We start from the raw sequence: 23755 nt of genomic DNA on the forward strand, positions 1-23755 counted from the left end.
CCATTTACTTATAATTAGGTAATTTTTCATTTTAATACAAAGTCTACTATTATAAATAAGGAGGTATATTTATAAAATATGTTTGCATAGGAGTGAAATCCAATATAATCGACATTCAATTCAATTAAACTCAAAGCTTCAACATATTTTCTTTAAAATTTTTGGATTTAGAAAAGTCTAAGAAACAAACGATAATGTATTATATAAGAAGCAACTATAGGGGTATTGAATTTTAGTTGGAGATAAGAAGGAGGAAGGGGAGAGTATCACGACAGTCAAAGAATGGATGGGTGATCTGAGCCAAAGTGTCTCACCTCACGTGATCGGTATGCCTTCTGTCCTCACACGTGTCCTTTTATTATTTGCCTTAATACTGCCACATTTCATATGTGTCTCCTATCTACACACATCACGTCCTCAAAGGCTAACCCAAAATAATATTAAAAAAGAAAATCACACCCAGGAATTAAATAGCATTTAAACCGGGCGTTGTAAATTGTAGTAATGTAACTTATAGATCCGTTGGATCCTATAAAATAGGTTTCAGGTAACAAAAGACACAGTAACTTTTTTTATCCCTTTCTTCCTTCCATTTCAGCTCTCTTACCTTCTGCAATTCTTTGCTAGAGAGCACAGAGTTGTTAGTTAGTTCATCCTTGGCAACAGTTATTACTTTTTTTTTTTCGGTCATAGAAACGGTTAAAAATTAAATCCTCTTTATTTATTTTATCCTTGTAACTTTAGCAGAAACAAAAAGAAAATAACTTTTCCTTCGTCCCACAGGCTCCATGTGCTCTGGTGTTGGTGCTATACAAAATTTCTTGTTGCTCCACGCTGCAAGAAGTGAACGCACACTGTTATTCTCTCCTTTTAAACGTAACTTTCGTTGAACCTTCTCGTTCTTTAATGTAGTAACTTTAGAAGCAGTATTTAGCCCGCTTTGTTTTCTCTCTGACGTGTTCACTCCTTTCTCTTCTCTTCTTTATTTATATTCTCCCACCCCTTCCCCCCGCCCGTGTCCACTCTCCATTCTCCAAGGAATCTCTCTCTCTCTCTCTTTCTTTCCCTTTTTCACTTTCTCATTCATTCTTATTAGTATTTCTATTTCACTTCACCAACCCACTCCACCGTTTCCCCTTTCCTTCCATGCTATTATGGCTTCATCTTCCATCAAACACACTCACCACCTTAACCGCACAAAACTCTTCATGAAAGAAGAAACCCTTTTGAAAAAGAAGCATCACTATCCCAAAATCATACGAATACGTGTCACCGACGCCGACGCTACCGACTCCTCCAGCGACGACGACGAGCCCTCCATGTCCTCCACGCGCCGCAGAGTAAAAAACTTCGTCAACGAAATTACCATCCAAGGCGGCGGCGGTGGTGGTGGCGACGTTAACGTTGTTTCTAAGAAAAGAAGATTCAAGTCCGGTGCCGGAGCTCCGTTATGTCGGCGGAAGACGGGGGCGAAGAAGTTCCGGGGAGTGAGGCAGCGGCCATGGGGGAAGTGGGCGGCGGAGATAAGAGACCCGTCGCGCCGCGTCCGGCTGTGGCTGGGAACCTACGACACCGCCGAGGAAGCTGCCATTGTGTACGACAACGCGGCCATTCAGCTGCGTGGCGCCGACGCGCTCACCAATTTCATAACGCCGCCGCCGGAGAACAGAAAAACCGGTTACTGCTCCGGCGAGGAGTCTCGCAACAACCACGACTTGCGTTCCCCCACTTCGGTTCTTGGGCGCTGTTCGGTGTCCGAGGAAGCTGTAACTGCAAACGACGTATTTGGAGGCTCTAGTGAGTGCGAGTATTCATGCGTTTCGGAGTCAGTGTTTCCTATTCCTAACGAGGTGGTGTTTGACTTTGAAAGCACGTTAGATATGTTTGATGAAGGGATTAATAATGTTGTGGCAGAGACTAGTATATTCTTGGCGGAGGATTTAGATTTGGGTTTTACGAGTTGGCATAGAGAGTGTGATAATTTCCAAGACATTGGGGGGGATTTGTTTGTTTGGGATCCTCTTGTCGCTCTTTGATTGAGACACAGACACCATTCTCTCGTCTTTGTAATTCTATTGCCAACGAAAATGGGTTGCTATCAGTTTTGTTTCTTTTGGGGGTTTAGGCAAAAACCTTGTGTCTAAGGAGAGGTTTTCTAATTTTTTATTCTAGCAGTATATGTTTATTAACCACTAGTTGTAAAACCGTGCTTCCCACGGTGTTGCCGTCTTTTTGTTTCTTATATAAAATTATGTCTCATAAGTTACCCTTTTATTTATTTATTTTTCCCAGCAAATGGTATAGTTTACCTTCTTGGTTCACGAGTTTTGTATGTAAAAAACAAACAGGCATTGCTCATAGATATTTAGAAACGTTCGTCCCATATATTAATATTCACAACCATCTAGTGGTCTAGAGCGTTTAATTTTGTCTTTACCTGACTAGAAGTGTTAATTTAATGGGATTGTTTATTTAAATTCAAACTTAATCGGATTAAAACTTAATAGTCACATTTACGATTTATTTATTTTATTAAAATTGTTAGAAATTTGAGATATTTGAATCGGTTACCTTTTTCATTCTTTTACTCTTCTCCAATTAGTTTTAATACCAGTAAATTATAATATTATATAAAATCTTATTAAATAAGAAGTTAGTATTAATATATACATTTTTTGATCTATAAGAACGGGACAACCATCAACACCCGTACATCCATCAACGACATATTAGTATTACAATTTGTACGGACACAGTTCTACCGAAGTATATGTTTTTGTCACTGTGTTAGTATAAGAAATGATTTTTTTTTTTATCTGATTTTGAAAGATTTTTTATTTTCTAAAATTTATTTGTTCTTTAAGTATATTGGAAACTATTTGTCTCCTAAACACATTTTTTTTTTTTAAGTTTGTCTCGAGAATAATTGAGTAAGACACTTAAAAAAGATAGAAAAAGGATGAGAAAATATTTCTCAATTGATTTTTTTTTTGGATTTTAAAACTAGATAAATTTCTGATGATAAATTAACCATTTATATATAGGAATAAACTTGTAGTATCCTTTGAGTTTATAGCATATCTTATTATTTTTTTACCCTTGGTATTTTAATTAAGATTCGTTTCTATCCTCTCACAAATTAAACCGAAAACTCTAGCCCCTACTATATATCTCTCGAGTCACATACCTTTCCTTGTAGACTGTAGCATCCAACCACCACCCTCATCGTCGTTAGTCTCTTGGCCACTGCTTTTAGTGGTATCGGCCTTAATGTGTTATAGTAGTGTCCATTTCCACATTCTCATTTGCATGCCATATTACACATACAAAATTAAAGGATATTTAGTGTCTTATGCGAAGATAAGGTATTGTCACTCCCATCTTTTATTTGAATAAGGGCCTACAACTAATGTTTAAAAAGTCTTTAAATGTATTTATTCATGCATATCTTCAAAACTGAATAGAAAGTCTTTTGGAGTATTAAAGAAAAGATGAAAGATATTTAAGGACATGTTGTAGAGACAATTGAAAAACTCAGAATATGATATCTTTTACAATAATTGAGAAACATTCAAATTACACGCCTTATCATATATAATCCTTATTTTCATAAATGAAAGACAAAAAAAAAATTATTTATGAAGAGCAAAGACTACATCTAGCCTAATGTAGAGACTATATATATATATATATATAGAAGATGAGAACAATTTGAACAGAATATATGGCATCATTATGCTACACCCTATAGCTTATTTAATATATCTGGGTATTCGCATTGTATTTAGTATTTTTGGATACAAGTATTACTTGTTCATAAAGTCTTACGCTATGGTAAATGAATTTGGTTTTTGGCACGTAACGCTCACACCTAACCTAACTTGTTTATTGTACATATAGTACATGTGCCCAGGAATATTTTTACTGTATTTATTCATTTTTAGAGTTTGCTCAGGTGAAATTAATGCCGTTACCTACACACTTCACCGGATATTCAAACCCTTCGAACCACTTTCTTACCACAAAAAATTGCTATCGGATATTTTCGTTCAGGACTTCAAGGAATCAATGTATAACGTATATTTTGGTTAATTTGTGCAGACATGGACCATCCACAGTAGACCCTAGACGGCAGAGGATTAGAATTGTGAAAGACATTTTTCCTTGGAGTTTTTAAGATATGATTTCATTTTAATCTCTTAACCAAAAAAACTCATCTTAATCTTATTGATAAAAATTAACATGTTATTTAACTATAAAACATTAGCAATATATTTTAGCTTGTCAAGTCCAGAAAGTGAACTCTATCATTTGTTTCTGCTACTCACTTTTTTTTATGTTCCTCCGATGCTAAAAAGCAATTAAAAGAAAAATACTAGTTCTTTTGCCCGTCTCTAATTAAAAGCCAAATCAAACGCACTGTTAAGCTTCTTTTCCATTTATATTTTCTGTTCAGGCCAAATCAAGGCTTGTTCCCCAGCTTCACAAGAAAAGCAAAAGAAAAAAAAAATCAGACAGGATCTTTAAGATAAGATGTCAATTGTGGCGCTTAAATGCATGTTTGAGTTAAAGTTTATAAACTTAAATTTAATTAAGCTTAAGTTTGGAAATTGAGTGTGCAAAAGTAACCCAAATTTTCCTTTTGTAAAATTGAGTTTCAAGATAAAATTTTCATTGCAAACATACTTGTAGGAATAACCAAACATGTTAGTAAGATGAATTTATTTTCTAAAAGCATGTTAAAGATCCAAAAATACTTTTTCACTTCAACTAATACCCAAGCATAACCTGAATTAATATTGAGTTTAATAAATAGAATGTTGACATATTCTTAGTGTGTATTTGATTTATTGTTGAAAAGTTCCAAACAATTGTTGAATAAAAACTGTAAATTTTTACTTCTTACAAAAGGTGCATAAGAGAATATGTACATGTTGTTTCAACATTAAATCAAACACATACTTTAGTCAGTGAAGAGTTAGAAATTTATTTTGTTTTGTACTATTAAATTTAAATTGCCACTTAATTATGCTTCATAATACACCTTATACTTATAGGTGAACTGGTCCAAACAACAGATTGATTTATCAGCAGCATGATTGTTGAAGTTTAGATGGGAAATGCCATGCTGTTGAAAAAAGGAACGAAGTTTTATAAATTCACCGCCATTGTCAGAATAAAAGGTTTTGATTTTTGTGGTGAATTGCTTTTCCACTAGATTTTTAAATATTGACATTAGATTTAAGTTTCATAGGATAAAGCCACACATATTTGATTTGAAATGTATGTTTTTATTGATAAATTGAGTGATACATCAGGACTGTGTATATACAACTCTGGGGATAACAGAATCAAATAATCAATAGGAACTGAATTACTTAAAGATAAAGTTGTTGTAACAAGACAATAAGAGATAACAATAATATAAAACAATTATAATAATAGCTAACATATATAGCTACAATTATGTTGCTGATAAAATCAATTTGCTGCTTGGGCCAGTACAACTATAATACTTTTGTCATGTTTTTAATTACTAATTTAGTCTTGATAATACCCATGAAATAGTATATAATAAAAGAAATATTTCACTCTTAAAACACTTTCTACAAAAGGGAACATGAAAATGACGTTTGGCCTTTGAATAAGGAAACCGGATCAGGTGCAGTTTTTATTTATTTATTTCTGACACAAACAGAAGGGAGCAAGTGGCACGATGCTTGAATACTTTTTCATGCCACTGCCATTAACCGGATGGGAAAGCAGACATGGATAGGTTAAGCTTGGTTCCGTACAAATTTGTAGATAGACATCACTCTTGAAATTGTTTTGTTCTGTAGAAAAAAATATTGCAGTATAAAACCCAGTTCTGTTTCACTAGAGAGAGACATCGCGGTCCTATAAGCTTTCCATTTCTCGTGTTTTTAACTTTACTTTTTAGAAAAAATATCAAATCAATCCTTAAAAGTTTATTCAAACTTTTAAAAATACAATTTTTTATCAAGAAAAAACATGTATAATATAAGAATATACTAAATATTCTCTTTCTTAATAAAACTTATTAATTTTAAATGCTGGACATCAGTTTCAAGAAGTGATATACTCATATACGCAAAATCCTTATTGTTCAAAGAAAAAGAGTGTGGAGGAACTTAGAAGATAATGTTAGAGTTTTAGTTTGAATTTATCTCAATTTTAAAAGTTAATTTTTAATATGAAGATTTTTTATTTATATATATTATTTTATTTATCATATTATTAGTTATCATAAGATTTTTAACATTTTTATTTATTGAGGACCAAATATATCTATCATAAATTTCATACAAAATTGAACATATGAACATGATTTGAGAATTTAACATCCCAAACTCTAAGTTTACAAGACAAAACATCTCAATTTGGTTCAATAAATCCAATAATAGTGAAATGATAGGCCTAACACAACAATCATTATGATAAGATTTGACACTATCTTAAAATCTATATAACCTAAAAAATTAACTTAAAATGGTTGTGCTTAAATAAACGTTGTGCATCATTCCATAAAATTGAAGTGACAGAACAAGATGAATGGATTGACGTTGACTGTGATTTCTAATGAAAATTCAAATACACTTACATAATAAAATTGTTTTCATTTATATGTATTATTTTAATTAGTCGCTGAAATCATCAAATGTACACTCAAAAGTATACTGGTATTTATTTTCCAACTCAGAAGAGATCAACGGTTCCTGATATTATATTCCTCGTGTGCATCATGGTAAGCTGTAGAGTTACCGTGTTAGGTCAATTAGTTGTTATTTCCTTACATTAGTACTAATGCCAATGCCATATAAACACGTTTTAACAATCAAATTGAAGAACATGTTCTTCCGACTCGACGTACCCAGTACCTTCTTGGATGTGTCATTTCCAATCAACCTGGCAGAGATTAATTTTATATATATATATATTATTAAGTGTCGGGTTATGAGAAAATAAAGATCAATTTGTAGGGTATGCATGCGTGTATTGCGTGACGACGTTATGTGTGATAAAAAGGCCAAAGATAAGTCACTGTCTTGTAGATCCAGGCATCAACTATATAATAATGCAGGTTTGAAATATTGAGGGAAAAGGGCTGGCCCAGAATCTCACAAAGAGTGTCTTATTTAAAAAAACTGGGATTTTGGAACTAAGGAAAGGAAAAAAAGCCCAGTTGGCGCTCGAGTTTTCCCTTCCCATATATCTTGGCAAGCATGCGGCAGATTATTATATAGGTCCCCACTCTCATACTAGACATTTATATATGCTACTGGCAATTAGGTACGTGCCTTTGCATTCTGCATGTTTGCATTTAAAACCTTCATCGTATCATATAATGTATAATAAATGCAATACACAGAACTTTGTCTCTGGAAGCATACTTGCTTTGATTGATTGAATTGAATTGAATAGTTTGTTTGCTCTTTTAAGCAGAGCCCAGGGCCAGGGCCATATCTACCCATCCAGCCCCTCATAACAGCAAACCATTTTCTTGACACGCAAACAAAAAATAACTGGATTTGCCCTCTGGAAATGCCAAAAGACCTTCCACATATGTATTCCATTATTAATAATCATTCAACCACACACACAACCTAGACTGACATTATCCCAAGATAAATGTTTTCTAAGTTTTATCTTATGCATCTTTAAGCCGTTACAAGACATTAAACATACTTATTTTTTATTTAATATTTTCTTTATAGAATACTAATAAAGGAGTTTGTCAAAAGATTTATAAAACAAAAGGAAGTACTGATTTATACCAGGCCTCCTACGTACAAAATGTCACTAACGCTATGTACACGTTAGGCAGTACATAAACATTATTAAAACTTAAAACCATCCAAAATCATTTTTTTATAAATATTTTACAAATATTTTTTTAATAATACATGCAAATTGTGGAAAGGCACTAGAGCAATTATACAAACAAATCCAATGGGTTGACCAGTGGTATAAATAATCTTGCTGCACTCACAATGATCAATTTAACGAGAGATGTGCGTTCAATTTTCACAATATGTAAAAAAAAAAAAAATAGATTAACAGTAGTCATGCACCTCCAGAGCCTAAACTATGTATAATTAATACAGAAGATAAACAAATAGTAACATTTGTGCCCACGATCAAGACTTGGAGAAATTGATGAAGTTGATGAGAGGATTTGCTGCTTCCCTCAGAAACAATAACATGAAGCTTTTGGCCAAACTCGCAATGCTTGCCAACAGAAGAGAAGTAAAAATAGTCCCCAGGCTTCTCCAAAGTAGAAGAGGAGTTTCCTCTAGATGATATTTCTGGTAGTGCAATGATCGTAGTCGTTCTTGTCTACTTGAACCACCGTGTTCAATCCTGGGTGGTACTGGAAAACTGCAATATTTATTTTATTTCATTACTTTGCTAATCAATAGCTAAACAATAAATTACTTGTTCCTGTGCTTGCCTAATACTAGTTGTTTCAGGAGTGTTAGAAATATACTCTTAACATTTTTTATTAGTTGAAATTCACATAAATTTCACTAACTTAGGAATTAGACCCATTAAATAAAAAATGAGAGCTAAATATTTACTGAAACCCGGTTAAATTTCATAAAATAAAAGAGGGTTAGAGAATATAATTACGAATATGGTATCTATTTTTTGTCTAGCTCGCCAATCGTTGAGCCCAAATGAAAGTCAAAATCAATATCAATATTAATATACATGTTGAAGAAAAAAGATGAAGCATGGATATGGGAGAATTATGACAATACGAAGCACGTCACCAACAGCGAAGGTTTTTTTCTTGGCCCATTCATCGTAGAACCCTGGGTAACTGGGCATATTCCAACCTAATTTGTCTCCGACAATATGAGTTGTTATCGAATTCACAGATACCAATAGCATGCAGTCAATGGTGACATGCTATTGGTATCTGAGTTCGATAATTTGTGTCAGTGTTGCCTTAATTTGTTCGTTAACATGTGAATTGTGATGACATCTAATTGAATCAAAAGATGGATTGAATTGAAGATACCCTTATAACTGTGGTCATTAAATTTGGTATTCTCCTCCCGCTTGTGCAGTTATTGTGAAGCTCGTTTTTCTTGACCAAGCCATTTTTTTTTATTAGAAATAAGAATGAATCAAATTCTAGTTTTCAAATGAGGATGGTACCTATACCCCTGTTCGAATTAAAGGAATGGGAGTGCTTTCAGTGTCACCCCAAAACTCAAAACAACCAAAATGAGACTTTTGTTATTCAGAAATCACTTGAAATTTTGACTAATTTAAGTTGGGTTAAATAAATTCATCAATTTAAATTGGGTTAGATAAATTTAATTTAAGGAGTAAAATTTTACATGCTTGTACACATAATTTATTTATTTTTTTAAGCTTGTTGATTTTTTTTCCATACATAGTTTGTGAATATTATGTACATTTCTTTAAAGCATGTAGCATATGTATTCTAATCTTCAAAGAGTTCTATTTCTTTTCCTTAAACTTCTGTTCAATATATATAGAAAAATTATAATCTTTTACTTTTTCTCATTGCTCACGGATAACTATAGAAGTTGGACTGAAGTACCAAGAAAGTTGAATAGCTCTATTATTTAATTTGCCTCATATCAAATAAATTAAAAGAGTATATGTGTTGGTGTTAGAATATTAATTCATGCACTTAAATAAAAACTCATTCTAGTGATGTTATACACTAACCTAGGTGTGGCAAAAATGTTGGACCAAATCTTCTTAAAAACCCCTGACAATGTCCTAATACGTGTTCACTTGTAAGGATTTTTGTATTTAAATTAGTGCTAGAAAGAGTTTCTTTTTTTTTTAGACTGCAAAGACCTCGTATTATATTATATAATTAAGAATGAGAAAATGGAAAAGAGTTGAGAGGTATTGGAATAAAATGCCAATTGTCAACAGTATAATGAAATTCAGGCCACAAAGGGCCCAAACAAAAAAGCAAAGACTCCTATAGGAGTAGCCCAGCAGTACATGGACTCTTAGTGCATGGGCTGTCGGATATGTTTGGTATGTTTATGGCAGATGCTTTGTGCATCTGAATTATTTCTTGCATTTTTTTATATACTTTAAAATGTATAATTACATTTTAGATTAATGATACTTTTTACATTCTAGAAAAATTATTCTAGAATATAACTTTACATTTGAATTAGCCTTTCCAAAATATAGAAAAAAGCACAGAAAACAATCAATGGAATACAGGAAGCAATTGGCTAGTTTACGTTTATGGAGAACACGATACTACAAAAATGTTTAATTTGAGAAAATAATTTTTTATTTTTATTTTAATTAAAAATATGACGTTGATTTTTTCACTTATTTTGTTTAAAGAATAGGAAAAACAAATTATTTTTATTTTTAATTGTTTTGTATATAAAGTTGGAAAATTAAAAAAAAAAAAATTAATATACATAACAAAATTTTCAGATCAAAACCTAAGCAAGGACTACAGAGGAGGAGTAATAAATGGTCGTGGCCCGTGGTTTAGCAAAAAACTAATTGCCGCCTTAGGAATTACCCTCACCTTTAGATTAAGAAGAAGAAGAAGAAGAAGAATGGTTTTAGTTGAATTGAACAATTGTGCGTAAAACCCTAATTTACTAAAAAGCGAGGATGGAAGAAAGTAAAGCGAAACCGGTGTGTGCAGAAGAAGCCCTCGCTCTTCTCAATTGCGTCACTCACTCTCCATATGAAGAAGACAAATGCCTTCCCCTTTTGCATTCCTTGCGCCACTGCGTCCTCGCCAAGGTACTCTTCTTTCCTTTCGATATCCCAACCAATCATTTATGAATGATTAAGCTCCTAATACCTGTCTTCATTTTTCAACAATGCGTTCTATGTTCAATTGGCTCGTTTAATGTTATGAATGTTGATGAGGGAAGTAAATTATACACGTTTGGCATGTACACAACACTTCTTTCAAGGATCTCTTGAATTTGGGGATTATGAGTGTTTTTAATCCTTTTATTTTCTTGGTTAAATTAGTTATTTATTTCTCTATCGGATTCAATTTGGTTTTCTATTTTTTTTAAATTGGTTTTAAAGATATGAGGATCAAATTGAATAAAAAAATTAAAGGATCAAATTAAACCTAAATAATAAATTAAAGAAAAAAAAATTTAGCCCATTTTCTTCATTTAGTAGTTGATGGTCAAATTGGAGATTTTTTTTTAGCAGTGCAAGTTTAAATCAGTACTGGGCAACCAATCATAGATGTGTTTGAATATCTTACAAACAACCACAATTACTTACTTTTCCCTTACATTAGAAGAACCAAATCCCTTTGATTATAAGACAGGTGTCCACAACAACAGAATGCGAAAGTAGTTCGTATATTATTGGAGTTGCACTCGATCTAGCATACAAAACATGATTTGAAACACTTTAGTCAGAATGCATATATGGTAGTGTTGCCTTCTCTTGATGGAACATAATTATGTGCTTTAGGGTTGATTGTTTATGGCCTTGCCTTCATATTCCAACTTGATTACCGGATACATTTGAGTTTATGTTTTCAGATGTTTAAACATAGTTATGCTTCTGTTTTTTAAGTTGGTTCTGTTTTCTGCCTCAACAGAAAGTGAAGAACTTTTCCCTAGCTGGACAGGAAAAACAGGAAACTAAACCCAGTGGCAAGAAGGCTTAATTGGCATCTCTGCATCCCAAGTGCCTTCTAATTCATATCTTCATGTACCAGAAACTGTTCAGTTTCAAATCTGAATTTCTCCTATCCACAAATAATTGATTTTAACATTTTTTTTTTTGGTTTTAAGTGTAAAGTTGAATGGGAAGTGAAATCAATGATGGTTTGCATCTCTCATCATCGGTTATTATGTTAGTTTTGCCCCTTCCTAACCACCTTAATCATAACTGTGGTGTGTGGTTAATATTGCCTACGATTTCCACTTTACCCTGTTCAGCTTAAACACTGAACCCCTTTGCAGGATGGAATGGAATGTATGACTTGTTACAATGAATGTGTTTCTAGCTAACTATGAATACAACTTATAGTTTGAGAACCTTGATCGTTATGGGAGTAGACAAAATATATGCCATTTTCCTCCACTGATGTTTAATTGATTAGAGTCATTTAATTATTTTTTTTTCCTGAAATTCATAGCCGTGAACACAACCCTGCATCTGCATAGGAAACGATGACACGCCTCATTTGCTCCTACAAAAAAAAAAAAGTTCCCCTTTTCTATGCTGGATTAGTTCATTGCTGATTATTATTAATCTAAGATAATCATTATGCCAAAAGCAAGATAATTATTGTATTACTAAGAAATGCATCGACAATAATAGCTAACTCTGTAACCTGGTACTAACCACAACCACTAGCCACTAGCAACTAAATGGCACAGACCACTTTCTTAACTGGGAAAATAAACATACCACCTACTCTTGTAACAAAAGTATCATAGCAATATTACATTTTCCACTTCTTGCTACACAATGTACGAAACTTGTTAATCATAACAGACACAACAACCCCCTATCAAACACCCATATCCCTTTCTGCTCTAAGTTCAGAAGGTGGAGGAAATTTAGGGCGAATGGATGATGTATGTGAGTACCAGAGCCAGCAGCATCAACACATATGCTATCCCTTGATCAAGGGAGGTCCCTGAATTACAACACAGCACAAAAACAATGTAAAAATTAAATAAGGCAGAATTATTTCATTAACATTTATTTGATTTAAAAATTTTATTAGTAAGAATCAAAGACAAATAACAGAGTTTACAACAATTAATTCATTCTGTTTTATCAATTGAGTTAGATTCACTTAGTATAAATTTATTTGAGATATGACAATTCATCAGAAATAAATAAATAATGCAAGTACAAAATTGTTATGGGTTTCCAAAAAAGCCTCTTAACAAGGCTGATTAAATTAAAGAAATATACATGAAATCATATTTGTCCCTAAAGGGACTTCAATTAGAGAACATCCTGCGTAATTTGAACAAGACTATTATGATTTATGAGCATTAAAAAAAAATCTCTGGATACAACTTGAATTATTGACTAATGATTATGTTGAAAAAATTACACACTAACTAATTGATTTACACTCCCTACCAAAAATAAAAAAAAATTGACTTCCACGCTTGGTGATACTTGAAATTACATTTATAGTGTAATGATAAATAAAAGTTTAGTTTTTATTATTTGCATTCTGGTTTTTCAAAGCAAGGAACTGGAATATGGAAGTGAAGAATATAAAGAGTTGTGTTAGATCTGGGAAGAGGAATACCGTCGCTAGTAGGTGCAGGTGCAGGGGATGCGGATTGAGCCTGAACAGCGGCGGGCATAAAGAGAGCAAGAATGAGAGTGGCGAGCATCGCCACAACTCCGAATCCGAACAATTGTTTGGGAGCAGCACCCGCCATATTCTTCTTCTCTAGCAGCGTCTTTCTCTCTCTTGGGTGCGGAAGGGAGAGAAAAAAAGAAGAAGAAGAAGGCTGGAGCTGAGATTGTGTTGTGCGTGGCGTGTGCGTTGGCGTGTGCGTGTGCGTGGGCGTGGAAACTGGAGCGTTTAAAAGGTTGTCAGTTGAAGGAGGGAGAGACAAAAGAGGACAAAAATGTTTCTACTTTGTATTGTGGGGCGTATGTTTCGCTAAACCCATGTGATCTCATTTCTTTTTGTTTGCCCTTTCGCTCTGCTTTCAAATTTCATTCCCACTTCCCAACAATTCTACTTTGGCGCCATCCCCTGCTTCCCTCTCCACCTTTTTCCTTTTTTTGGTTCTTCTCTGCTCTACACTATATGCCACCCTGTCTATACAGAAAATAAATTCTTATTTATTTCTAAGATATTTATTAACTGTTTTAAAAGGTACCCAATGCCTATGCATAAGTGGTGCCAACTTGATTTTATCTTCCATTTCTCTACATAAAAAAAAAAAAAAAATTGACTCACGAGACTTTACTGTTGTGTTAACTTCAAGAAAAAAAATACATAACTAATCAGTAAAAAAAACACGAATTAACGTAACAAAGAAAGTTAAGGCAACTGTACAATACTACGATACTCATGGAAAGATTTTAGAATTGATTTTGGAAGAATTACTTGAGTTAGAAACAACTTTCAAATATTTTTTGCATTGGATAAAATATTTCATACTAAGTTTTATTCCTAACTTAATTTTATAATAAAAATATTTAAATATAAATTATATCACTTTATAATCAACTTAAGTCAAAATTAATTTTACAATAACCAGATGCCGTATAGATGCCATTATATAGCAAGAAAGAAAATAGAACATACACACGCAACTATCGGGGAAAAACCCAAAGATGATTTCCTTTGAAGGTGTTAGCGTTACTGGAGTTGCTTTATGCTTTAAGCTACAAACATCTCATTACAAGTGCACAATTGCTAGCTCAAAGATACACTTACACTACATTCAGAGATATTGACTATAATATTGAAACTAAAAAAGTTAGTAGAAATTCCTGCCATGTCCATTCTTAGGTGTTAATCGTTTACACTGAATCTGCTTCCTGTTTTCAAATTGATCCTCGAGACTTTATGCATAACAGGCCTTTTCTACAAATGCCAGATTGAAATTCTGGTTTAAAGCCACCTTCAAATTAGAATATCTAGATTAAGATTCCTTATGTTTAATCCCACCTTCAAATTAGAAGATCTGGATTAAGATTGAGACTGCTTCTACTTCTAATTATGCCTGAAATAATCCCTTCTACATCAAATTATGACGTCAACAGAATTTTTGGATACACTCGGAGAAAATTGATGGGATTAACTTGAGTGACACGAGTAAAACACTAAAACTAGAGGACTGTACAAACTGTAAGGGCAAGCTTTCTCTCAAACCATCTGTAGAACTTTTATACATCCACTTGAATTGGCTGCAACAACCATGTCTGATTTTCCTCTCCAGCACACACTTGAAACAAACAAACCATTGTCATCATCTGTCTCTTCACCAGAAATAGGATCAATGGACCCAAACCTGTGCGAAGTGACTGGCATGGGAAGAGATTTATGGTAGACATAAACCTGCAAGATCATATACTGGTATCATCACAAAATCTGTGCATATACAAATCACATAACAGGATGAGTGTACTCTCATTTCAGAGAGGTTTGTGAATAGTTGATATAAAACAACACAAGTGAAATTAAAATAAGCTATATGGATAAAATACTAATTGAATTGCCATATTTGTATTTGGTAACTTAAAAGCCTGTCTAACAAATGTTATAATGAAAAGTAATATATACCTCATTTGTTTCTGAACCACATGCTATATATCCATCGGCAACTGATAAACCCACAAAATTCTGTCAAAGCAAGAGGTGGAACATAAGTCATCATCAGTCTTTCTGATTTTCAGATGAGTTGCTCATTGAAGTAGTTAACAAAATAATATTATGGAAGGTAAATCTGGATTTTGTAAATTTGTTTTCACTACTCAGTACTCAGACCATCAGAATGCTATATCTAACACCACAAAAAAGTTGATTTCTTTTCTTTTTTTAAAACACATTTTGGAATTTACAATCAGTGCAACAATACTTAAAACCAAACCTTCTCATTAGTATGTCCAGACAGGGTTAAGCTGCAAGCACTAGTTGATGGACCCACAGGAGAGGTTTTATTGAGATCCCAGATCTTCAACATGTTATCGGTTGATGCAGAAACAAGTGTTTCAGAGTCCAAGAATTTGACATAGCTTACAGCTTTACGATGGCCAGCCAACACACACCAAGGGTTTCTAAGATTGCGAAGATCATAGCAATATGCTGAGTAATCAGCAGATCCAAAGGCCAGCAAATGAGAGGAATGAGTAGAGAACTGAACACAGCAGACATTAGCAACATTCCTGATTGTGGCTAAACTGTTTTTCTGCAAAATAATTTTGCATTTTATAAGCTCTGGATCAATTATATGGAACAAACTATCATGTTATTTTTTGCTGTAGCTTTAGCCAAGATCAGATTCACCAATGCCATAACAACTTGAGAGAAAGCAAAAATCAATAGTAACCCCAGTTTCTTTAATTACTGTTTTTCCATCAAGCAAATTCTGCACATTCAAGTGGGTGTACCTAATTGCCTATGAACTGTGTATGCATGCTAAAGAGCTTAAGCTTACCTCATTGATATTCCACAGTTTCACAGAACAATCATCACTCCCACTGGCAAATTTAGTAGGGCATAACAAAGAGAAATCAACAGACCAAGCCCTCTTTTCATGTTCGGTGAATCGAGAAAACCCTTGGCCTGTATTAGCATCCCATAGCTGAAAATGCAGCCATTTAGGCAATGCAATTAGTAAAGCTGGAAATAAGAGCATACCAATTATCAAGAAATGGTTTCATTTTTCATACTAAAAGAAAAAATTTCCAACTTTTTTTTTTTGCTTTCTGGTGGATACCAATGTCATTCTAATTTATCAGACAAACTCTACATGATGGGACCCAGTGTATCATAACATACTCATGCTCATTACTACTTTCTCTGCTTCCTAGAGTACTACATTAAAGAAGTTAAAAAAGCAATCCATCTTTGAACTAAAATAAAGCCAGCAATTGGACGTGGTCATCCTTAAACACTTCAGGTCAAAAAATAATCATACAAGCACCATAGAGAATCATGGAAACCAATTAGAAAAGCCAAGAAAAGAAACCAACAATTTACTATCAGCTCATTAAAACTCGGATGCCAATCTGGACAAAATTAAAGTACAGTTCTCCATTTGTCCCTTTAGGGTTAGTTTCTCTTATTCTTGAAAATGGGAATGAAAAATTAAATGATGAATTTTCAGTACAATTTTTTACATAAATTTCATCCACAATGTTTTGCTCCCATTTTTGAAGGTGTAACAAACTCACCCTTAGAAGCAATTTTATCCCAAATATACAAGCTTATTTAGTAGACCCTTGAAGATAAAACCATTACATTTTGGTTCAGAACAGCATGTGCAAAAATGTAACTGATGAATAAAACAGAGAATGTATGCCAATGATATAAGCAATAGTTTAAATGGTATTTAATCTAATGTGCAAGCCATACAAACAAACCTTAACAGCACCATCATAGTCTGTGGAGGCAAGATAGTTCTGGATGTAGTTATTCCAGCAAACACAACTGAGCCTTGATCTGTTTGACATCTCAACTACAGGATAATGGATGTCAATGGAATCATTGAAAAGTGCATTGAACTCAAATATTTTAATTTTCTTTGATATCCCAGCAGCAGCAAAGTAATCTTCATCCCTATCAAAACTCAGAGAGCATATTACATTTGCAGGATTATTAAAATCAGTATTTCTTAGTATGCCCCGCACTTCAAACTTGCTATAACGTGCATACTTGCACAAACTGTCAAAGAAAGCTCCTAAAGCATCTGTCGCTTTATGTTGTTCCATGTCTTTTTGAGCTCCACACCAATTGTCATGATTTATCAGTATATCTTTATCTGGGTGAGTTGCAGTATCTGTTTCAGGAAGCTTAATTTTGGATCTCATGGAAAAGTAAGCACTTTCAAGTCGGGGTATAATTTTCATCAATCTCAGTTCATTTGCATTAGAAATTATGGATTCTTTAAGAGATACATTCTCTATTTGAAGAGAGGAGTCATTCTGCAAGCTTGAGGGAAGCAAGGATTTTCTCAAGTCATGTCTCCTCTCCACCTCTTTCACATCTGATTCTAAGCATCTGATTTCTTCTGCCAATTTGTTGGCATCCATGTGCTTCTGCTCTTTTAGTGAGATGAGGAAATGCAATAGCAATTCTGATTCTGCATCATCTTGATTGAGACTTGATGATAATTCCTCACAGTACACCTCATGGATTCCATTAATCACTTCAGATTGTAGGATCTCCCTGTTGTGCAAAATAAGTTATTACTTCAGGAAATCATAGTGGGCTGTGGTAGATATAGAACTTGAACTCAAAAAGAAAATCGAACCTCCTTACAAGACTAATAAATTGATCTAGAACAAGAACAAAAAGAAGCCTTCTCAGAAAATTGAGCCCAAGGTGAACCTCCTGTAGTGCTCAATTTCCACTAGTCCTGCCTTCTCCCCCCCCCCCCCCCCCAATCTCCCATCTTATCCCGTTCAAGTCATTACTTTAAATTTGGGGATTCTATTTATGACTACACTCTAATGTCTTGTTATAAATAATACGCATGTGTGCACCTGAGACAATTTTCAGAAATCTTTTATCTATATCCCCTAATCTTTGCTTGTGTCTAGGATCTTATCTGCCTCTCCACTCTCAAGCTGCCCAACTGTCTAGTTCATCCCCCCTTCCCTCCTGGGTAACTGCCTGTTCTTTTGGCAAGACCTCTGAAATCTGAACAGTTTTCCTTTGCCGTCCCTCCCAGCTTTTTCTATTATAAACTCGTGTTATTGGAGGCCTATGAGTGCATAACTCATATTTCAGGCCCATAATTAAAGGACAAGCCTAGTAGAATACTTACTTGAGACTTTCCTAAAACTGTATTTAAGGACTGAAAGGGAAGAATATCAATTTTCAAAATTCACTAAGCCAAACAATAAATGTGATATGTTTTAGTACAGACTAAAATGAAAACACACATACCGTTATATAATAGTCGGTAGTAAGTAATATCAAATAAAAGAGTTTGACATCTCTAAGGAAAAAAATCAACTCTACAGAATTTTTTTTAAAATAATAACAACAAAAAGAAAAGAAAATTCACATTTGGGTATGCACTTTCACAATCTAGTTAAAATGGAACTCTATTTTTACTGTACTTGATAAATAAAGAATTTCTTCCCATCTTTCATTTTGCGGGTTGATGCATCCAATGGGTGGTTAATAAATCTTTAACTAATATCTGGATATGTTCAAGTTATGGGTGGGAACTAGAATAGGAGAGGAAAAGTAGCAAGAGCTCCACAACATTGTCAGCCATCGGTTTCCAACCAATGTGGAGTTGAACCCTGTTGTGTGATGCTCTTGATGGAGCCTAGCACCACCCCAACCAGTTACGTTAAGCATTGGAGCCACCCTTTCCAGATAAGTAAAAATATGGTAGACTTTGCTAGCTTGTTTTGGATTTGAAAAGAGATGAAGCATTGCAGAAACTTATTTTGGATAAATAGTCAGAAAAAAAATGTGATTTATACAAATGTGTTTGGTTGGGGTTTGCGAGATATTCTTTCCAAAATGCATTCACCAAAAGGTAGTATATTCTTCTTCAAACTCTCAATGACACTGGAGAGTAGTTAAAACAACAGGCTGTAGACCAATGATGACAAAATTTTAATGGGGTGGACTATGAAATCTTTGTTGGTTAATAGTAGGCTGGGGACACAATGGAAACCTTATCTAGAAAAATATAATGGGAGATTTTCTGCTAAATATGAGATGATTGATGAATCCAATGATGATCATGATACTCACTCAGAAAGGAAAAGGCTTGAGAATTCTTGGAAGGAGTATGGCAAATGGATGGACAGTAGAATTAAAACTATGGATACATAGCTTTCTGAACAATCATCCCAGAGAACATGCCATGATTTCGTTTTATAACATTTATCATATTTACATTTAATTTAATTAAAGTAAATTTGATAACTATGATACAAAGATTTCCGTGTTACCTTAATGTTGGACGTGATGATGGTTCAGGATGCATCATCCAAAGGCAAAATCCTGCTTCCATAGGATACTCTGATAGGAAAACTGAAGGAAGAATCCTATGGCGAAGATTAGACATTGCAGCAATATGTGCTCTTTCTGAGTCAAAATGATTAAGTAACTGAAAGAAATGACCTAAAATATAATCAGTCCGTAACTTTATGTAAACTAATGCTGCTGTAATGTTTCAATAAGAATTGACTAAGAATTAGTATTTAATAAAAGAATATCAGATCATTCAAAGGTCTACCAAAACAATTAATGGATTAAATTTATTATAGCAAGTAATTGATTAGAAAGGTTTATTATTTATTTAATGTTAACGATTTCAAAACACAGACAGAAGCATGATTAATTTATTTCATGTTAGAATCAGATTAAAAGATTCAGATTTATTATTTATTTAATGTTAACGATTTCAAAACAATGAACAAGCATAAGTAATCTCTTTAATAAGTTATTTCATGTTAGAATCAGATTAAAAGATTCCTCAAACTTTAGGCCAAGAAACATCTCTTATAGAGAAAGTGTCAGAGTATCAGAGTTCCATTGCAAGGATGTCTGTAAGGTAATTCTCAAAAGAAGGAAAGACATCCCCCCTCCCCCTCCCCCCAAAACACAGACAGAAGCATGTTTCCTAGTTCATACATGTGTACTTCGTATTTAGAAACACATCAATTTTGAGAAGTCAACAATATAACAGAGTAAGTGAACATTGAATTCAATTAATGTAATAAAGAGGGCATCCATCAAGTACGCTATGCACCTCAAAAAGAAGGACTCCAAGACAGTAGATATTTGATGATGTTGTGCAACCACCCTCAGGACTTGCATACCATTTATCTTCCAATCCTTCATTTAAAGAAGTCAATTGCAATTGACCTGCACTAGATATGTGAGGGATGCGAGACATTCTCCCAATATTATGTTTAGAAAATTGGATATCTTCCTTGTATTCATTGTAATAATTTTGTGATCCCACTGCATTGACTTTAATATCATTGGCAATTTGAAGATACAAGTCAGTCCTAGGAGGGCATTGACTCCAATCACCAGCAACTCTAGCATTTTCATTGAATTTCTGTTTCTTCAATTGCAAATTAAGAGAGGGAGATATTACCGTCTCTGACAGCCTTTTTCTAATAAAAGAATTATCTAGCTGAAGAACTTCAGAATTTGCAACACTATCTAATGTCTGTTTCTGAGCAGGCAACCCAAGGTACATAACCTGGTTTGATGGCAACAATTTAATATAAGAAGGGTACAGATTGCGCATTGCAACTCCCTCGAAGTGAGAACCATCAACCAAATCCACAATTTTTCTAAATATACTTAAATGATCTGTTTTGCTCCGTTTGTGGTGCCTAGATTTCAACCATTCTCTCAAAGTCACACCATCAGTGTCAGACCCACCAGATCCTGGCCCTGTAGCATTATGAGGAGACTTTGCAGTCTTTAAACCTGAGCTCGGCAATGCATTAGAATCCATCTGAGTGTCAATACCAGACTTTATCGGGTTCTGATCTCTAGACTCAATATATAAGCCATTAGAAGATGGACCTTTACATACAACACCCTTTCCCTTCAATGTACTTCTACCAGAATACTCTGCAAATCCTGATTTGTGTATAACTTTTGTTTGTATTCCTTCGTGAGCATGACCTTCATCCTCTTTATGTTCAGCGGTATGCACGTCAGTGGACAGGTGCTGCATGACATGGCCCTGTTCATCATTGACTGGTTTTCTATCTAACATGTCTCGAAAAGACGTGGACCCAATATCCTCCCAAGCACTAGATGACTAGATGTAGCCTCAACACTCTTTCTGGCTATTATGCAATCACTTCCCATGCCTGAATCACCAACCGGTTGATAAATATGCCGCCATTGACTCCGGCTATTATGCAAAGGCCCTGGATTGTTCAAAGTACCAATATGTAGTCTAGAACCATTGTAACTTTTCACTGTTAGTTCTTCAACCATGGCACCAGCACCATCAGAAAATAGACTTGGGTGCAGATGCTCCCTTGCTTCAACCACATTCTTATCTTGTGAGATGTGGGAATAGGAAGTGTATATTTCTTGGGGTTTTAATATTTTGGGGAATTCAGGGTTTAGTGAAAATCCATCATCTTTGGTTTGATGTTGCACACCCTCACCAACCTCCAATTCTTCGTCCATACTGTTAAAACTTATCATTTCATATCCCCTGGCACCCACAAACTACCTACATGACATGACAGAGCAATTCCAAGTTGTGGCAACCCTATATTAGGAAAGGTACTTAAACAATTAGCAATTGCAGACACACACCCCATTAAAAGAACATGCTTTTTTCAATAATAAGTGAGGGAAATATAAACAATAAACAACATACAGATAACGTATTTACATTCAAAAAATAACTGACCTGAAGGAAGGGAGAAAAGGAGAAGGCTTTGTAATGAAACGCTGAAAAGGGGTTTTAAAATGAGTGTGTGGGTTTTTGTTCCACCGCACACCGGATAATAAAAGTAAAACTAGTTATTCATAACTTGTTAGAAACGTCATGCTGCAATTTACAAGTTCTGTTTTCGAACAGTACAAATCTTCGTGATTCACATCCATGCTACATTCCACGTCAACGCTTCCACAAACAAATTTTACATGTTCTAACCTCTACATCATTTTTATACTTGTTTTCTATTAATTTTACAAATGTAATTTAATTTCACTTGCTGATACCAAAATTTACACTGCTCACCACTTATTATGTTAATTTCTATACTAGTAACCATTTTAAAAAAATACACTTACCCTAATCATGCATGAAAATTATAATAATAACCCACATTTCATTTTGCTTCTTAAAAAATTAATAACAATAACCCACTAATAAACTGTCTTTTTCTGCTTACCGTCACTTATTTTGTTTACCAATTTTTCTTTCCATTACTAACATCTTATCCGATAGGATTTGGAAAGCTTTTTATAACTCTCGAAACAGGTCATTTCAAGACTTTTATCCAATTTTCCATTTGTGGAAAATAATACTATATGCAAAGCACTTGACCTATATAAGAAAATTGCATTTATTGTTGTACTATTAAATATATTCACCTCGTAGTATTTGCACTGCTGCACAATGGAAAGTATAACACAAACGAGTTTAAGGGTATAAATATTTGTTTCAAAATATAACAAATAAGTTATAATGATAGCTAAATTTATATGTTTATTTTGAAAATATAATTTTTGCTTATAAAAAAGTCTGTTTTCTTTTTCTAGTTTTAAAAATTATCTCTATATTGAGAACTGGCGATGAATGATCCACGTTGATCTCGTATGGAACAGTACAGACGCAAAATTGCTTCACGTCCACTGATTCGTGATATTTGCTTCTTTCTTTTCCTATTTTGGTCAAAACCATAGCTCGTAGCCTCCTACTTTTATTTACTTTAATGTCTTTGGTTCCTCTGATGCGACGTCGTATTGGGCCCAGCAAACCTCTCGCTATGCGGCGAGGTTGAATTTTTCCTTTTCTTTTGTGCAAGTTGGAATCATGTAGGTAGGCTATGTTTAACTTGCCAAAATAAAATTAAAGCTGATTTGATTTCATTTAAACATTCATTTAGTACGACTATCGGTAAAATTGATTTTTTCTATTGCAACGGTCCACACCCAAACGAAAAAGAATTAAAGTTATAAATGATTTTGTAAAAAAATTTAAAATAATATAGTTTATGTATAAATATTTTTGTTATGTTTGTTAAATTCACTTAGTTTTCAAATAATTATCTTAAAATCATTTAAATAATAATTTAAGATTAAATGATCATATAAAACTATGCATAAACATTAAACTTATACCTCTAACAAATAAAAGATTATACTAGGGGTGGAAATGAGCGGAGCAGCTTGTTGAAGGCTTTTGGCTCGGCCTATGTAAGGTTCGGCTCGGCTTGTTTACTATAAAGGTCAAGTTCAAGCTTTTTTAAAAACCTTTTTAGATAAAAAGGTCTAGCTCAAATCATAAAAAAAACTTGTTAAGCTTGACAAGCCGGCTTATTTACTAAT

The 23755-nt window shown here is 33.8% G+C and overlaps 3 protein-coding genes across 4 annotated transcripts; 1 reads left to right on the forward strand and 2 right to left on the reverse strand.

Annotated features, from left to right (window-relative positions):
• The first annotated feature begins 708 nt into the window (after positions 1 to 708).
• Positions 709 to 2278, forward strand: LOC114423872 (ethylene-responsive transcription factor CRF2-like). Its single transcript, XM_028390778.1, has one exon. It carries the CDS (start codon positions 1155 to 1157, stop codon positions 2034 to 2036), a length of 882 nt encoding a protein of 293 aa, XP_028246579.1. The 5' UTR covers positions 709 to 1154; the 3' UTR covers positions 2037 to 2278.
• A 10017-nt stretch (positions 2279 to 12295) lies between these two features.
• On the reverse strand, positions 12296 to 13647 carry LOC114421065 (arabinogalactan protein 41-like). Its single transcript, XM_028386842.1, has 2 exons — positions 13307 to 13647; positions 12296 to 12673 (listed from the first exon to the last, which is right to left on the reverse strand). The coding sequence occupies exons 1-2, from the start codon at positions 13440 to 13442 to the stop codon at positions 12594 to 12596; spliced, it is 216 nt and encodes a 71-aa protein (XP_028242643.1). The 5' UTR covers positions 13443 to 13647; the 3' UTR covers positions 12296 to 12593.
• A 685-nt stretch (positions 13648 to 14332) lies between these two features.
• Positions 14333 to 22286, reverse strand: LOC114421066 (protein SPA1-RELATED 2-like). Of its 2 annotated transcripts, none has more exons than XM_028386844.1 (8): positions 22110 to 22286; positions 20466 to 21926; positions 19663 to 19820; positions 17107 to 17911; positions 16179 to 16325; positions 15612 to 15929; positions 15305 to 15364; positions 14333 to 15079 (listed from the first exon to the last, which is right to left on the reverse strand). In XM_028386844.1, exons 2-8 carry the CDS (start codon positions 21453 to 21455, stop codon positions 14888 to 14890), a joined length of 2670 nt encoding a protein of 889 aa, XP_028242645.1. In that variant the 5' UTR covers positions 21456 to 21926; positions 22110 to 22286; the 3' UTR covers positions 14333 to 14887. The 2 variants fall into 2 exon arrangements, with proteins under 2 accessions (XP_028242645.1, XP_028242644.1); XM_028386843.1 differs by having other exon boundaries at positions 20466 to 21965.
• Between the last annotated feature and the right edge of the window lie 1469 nt (positions 22287 to 23755).

This window comes from Glycine soja, chromosome 8 (genome assembly GCF_004193775.1).
Source record: "Glycine soja cultivar W05 chromosome 8, ASM419377v2, whole genome shotgun sequence".
Taxonomy (NCBI): Eukaryota; Viridiplantae; Streptophyta; class Magnoliopsida; order Fabales; family Fabaceae; genus Glycine; species Glycine soja.